A 3,623-nucleotide genomic window follows, 5' to 3' on the forward strand; every position below is an offset into this window, starting at 1 on the left:
ACTACTCTCATTACCTTTGCAGGTCAGGCTATGAAGAGTTTCTCCTCTTCATCACCAGAGAAAAACAAATTCTTGAAGTTTCTGGTTTTCAATACTTCATCCCAGAGCTGAGCTTCACTAGGACCAATTCAGTTAGGGCTTTTTGTCCAGAGCTTGGCAGAAGGAGGAAAGAAATAGAAAGCAAATGCTTCCATAACATAGTTAAGGACCTCATCAGGTATTCCTCCAGAGTCCCAAGTAACTAGAAGGAAACTTGGAACAGCAAGTTCTTCTTCATACAAGGAAGCATTATTTCAGGCTTGAAACATAAACAGAAGAGTTTGTACTGGATGGACAATTCCTTTGAGTAAGAGTTCTAAATAGAACTGACATTTCATGTCACAAAGACCATTTGGACCATCATCTGGAACACTTGTGAGTTATGTGTCAATGACTGAGCAGCAAAGCTAAGCTACACTCCTGTAAGACCCTTAAGGCCTAAGATTACCATAATTGGCTACACCTGTACCACAAACTCAAGTTATACTCCCTCTGCTCCCTAAACTGCCTACTTTTTCCTTCTTTTAATTTAGCACTTATTAAATACAACAACTACCCTACAACTTGAAAGACATGTGGCATACAGGCTCATCTTTAGCAATTATAGCTGGAAAAGCACTAAAGTTTTCATTCCCAGACTGGCAAATTAAGAAACATCTCAATATAATAGCTGAAGGAAAACAGCTTATAGAAAACTGTTACAGATACTTTAATACCATTGGATATTGAAACTACAGCTCACGAGATCAGCTTAAACAGCTTAGAACATGAGAATCCAACAGAATGCTATTTTGTACAATCTTCACATAAAAATCTATCGCACATACAAATCCTACGTGAACTGTTCACAAACTGAACTGTGACTTAGACCGAACAAAGAAGTCTTCAGAAGTATACAGGTGTTTGGCCTTCACTGCTCAACAGGTCAATCCTATTTATACCTTTTTTATTTCCACTTACATCAGGGTACTGTTTATAACTTTTTCATAGTCAAGCCTAAGTTATGCACTTTTTAGTTGTATTCTTTAATTCCTCTTTATCTTCCCTATATCCACTACCTCAATGTATTCCAAACTTTACTCACTTCCATCAGAGCTTTAAATACTGCACACGGATGGTTCTTAGCTTATTTACAGCTGTGATGGTCCTGCAGAGTACACTAATTTTAGCTTATACTTGCCTTTAAGCTTGGAGACAACATGTAGGAAGTTGCGTCTATGCTATGCTTATGAGCTTTCCTTCTGACATGGCACAAGAAACAAGAAGATAAACTGATTGTAGTATGCTTGCACTGAAAAAGACAGGAGGCTATTACATGCAAGAGCCAACTGTAGCGAAAATCACGTATTCATCAATTCTAGAGTACTCATACAGCAGCTGTGAGCCACTGCATGCAGGTGTTAGCCAAACTTACTTTTTGTCACTGTATAAACTAGTTTACATACTTAATGCAAGTATCTTGAAGAAAGACTCATCTACCTACCTTTGGAAAGTTAAGTTAGAAGGAAGTGTGTGTGTTGTTTTTTGGTTTTGGATGTTTTGTTTTATTGTTGGTTTTAGTTTTTTTTCCTCCCATATGCATTGCAGCACAACTGAGTGCTGGAGTGCAGTACTGAACTGAAATAGTGCTTACAAGGTTCTGTGTTTGTGTGTTTCGTTGTTTTCTTTTTCCTTTTTTTTCACTGTGCAAATTAAAAACAGACACGACAACACAACAGGGTATCAACATATTTAAAAAAATTTAAGGCACATTCCAAAAAATAAACTTTTATTGAATGCAGTATTAAGCACTCTATTTTGTTTAGGGGAACAGTGCTTCCCTCCACCAAGAGACTCCCCTTGACAATTTCTAAAAGCTGTATTTCAGTTACAGAAATATTTCTCATGTCAAGAAACACCACACTTCAGTCTATTTTTTCCTAGAATTATGAAGTGTAACTAAGTCCTTCCAAATGATTACAGTTTTCAGTAGGCACTAGAATGAGAAACCTGCAAATTGTTTACAATTGCTGGGTACAGTGTTATGTTCATTTCAATTTTATACTTACCCATCTATACTGTTGTTCTTAAAGAATTATAAAAAAGTGGCATTTAAGAATAAAGAAATGCATCTTAAAGAGCAGTTTATCACCATTTAAAAAAAATCTTAATGGCAATCTGCATATTTAATACCATTTCCACAGTATGTCAGCTAGCAGAGGCTTAGTCCAATAATTTAAAATTTGATAGGAATGTCTTTTGGTTCTGAATGCATATCATAAGTCATCATGTCCAGTAGGTGAAGGCTCAGTTGTTTCACTCTCTACTTCCTCTCCTGTGGAATTAAGTATCATAATTAGTATGCAAATGTATTATTAATTATACCATATAAATTTTGACACTAGGAATTTTTTAAAGAGAAACTCAAATCAACATAGTTATCAAGACCAGACAAGCAATAAAGCCATATAGAAGAGCTACTTGCACCATTTTCCTAGTCTAAACTGAGACTAAGCTTTTTCTAGATGCAAACAAAACATTTCAAATTGGTATGATATTGTTAGTGGAAGATAAGTGCAGCACAGATACTTCTGCTCTAAGCTTTTGTTTTCAGCTATTCACAGTGGACTTTCTCCTTTCTACATGACCTGTCAAAAGAAATTCTGGAATTTGAAAACAAAAAGCAAGCATTACTCAGAATTATTTTCTTTACTGGAAACTGCTCAGTTCAGATGTTAAAAGAGCCTTTTAAAAGGCAGAGCAATTTCATTATATTGGTAAAAGGATTAATCTAAGGAAAAAGCCAAGTCAGTTTGTCAATTTTTCATTTTGCTTTTATTCTCATAAAATGTCAGGCCACATTAAAAACCATAGTAACTGGTATCCTGAGTATCTGTACAGAGAAAGTCACACCTAAGTTTCCTACTAGTGAAAGATGGATGTCGTCTCCATATTCACCTTCACAACAGCTCTGGCATTTGTGTGATCACAAAATAAACAAGTTCAGCTGGCTCATCCAGCACAAAAAATTCTGTTCAGTTTTCTGAGATTTCAGCAAGTTGTAGCAGCTTGCATACAATCAGATAAACCCTTAAGTCATTATAATAAATGATAAAGGAAAAAAATGGGGAGGAGGACTATCTCCTTTTTATAATAGCACCAATTTGCTAGCTCACTTTATGTAATAAGCCTGAAACTTAAGTGACTAACAGACACAACCCTGGGTTAAGCAAAATAAAAGATACCAACACAAGGACAGGATGTTTAAAAACCCACTATCTTTAAGCAAGAAAATATGCATGCCAGACTGTAGCCTACATCACAAACTACTTGACACAGACCATAGCTGTAGGAAGATGAGAAATTACATGGAAGTTTTTAAAAGCAACTAGACACTTAGAAATACACCTCCAAGGTGTCAATATAGCATATTTTAAAATAGCCACTTGCCTGTTTTAACAGTTTGTATGCATGTTCCATCCTTATCTTCAAACCCTTCTGAACATACACACTTGTAACTACCTGAAGTATTAACACAGTCTTCGTTCTCTTTCATGCAGACCTTTTCAGGAAGGCTACATTCATCTATATCTAGAGACAGGATA

At 35.7% G+C, this 3,623-nt stretch overlaps 1 protein-coding gene across 1 annotated transcript in view; it reads right to left on the reverse strand.

The window, feature by feature from the left end:
- Positions 1 to 1,790: 1,790 nt before the first annotated feature.
- Positions 1,791 to 3,623, reverse strand: part of CRELD2 (cysteine-rich with EGF-like domains 2) — a gene marked incomplete at its 5' end in the record, with an annotated part of 9,866 nt that continues 8,033 nt past the window's right edge. The window contains 2 exons of the mRNA XM_010189229.1: positions 1,791 to 2,353; positions 3,469 to 3,623. The exon at positions 3,469 to 3,623 is cut by the window's right edge and continues 6 nt beyond it. Coding sequence (XP_010187531.1) covers positions 2,295 to 2,353; positions 3,469 to 3,623 — 214 coding nt within the window. The remainder of the gene's footprint in view (positions 2,354 to 3,468) is intronic.

The sequence above is a fragment of the Mesitornis unicolor genome, unplaced genomic scaffold, assembly GCF_000695765.1.
Source record: "Mesitornis unicolor isolate BGI_N332 unplaced genomic scaffold, ASM69576v1 scaffold22717, whole genome shotgun sequence".
Lineage (NCBI taxonomy): Eukaryota > Metazoa > Chordata > Aves > Mesitornithiformes > Mesitornithidae > Mesitornis > Mesitornis unicolor.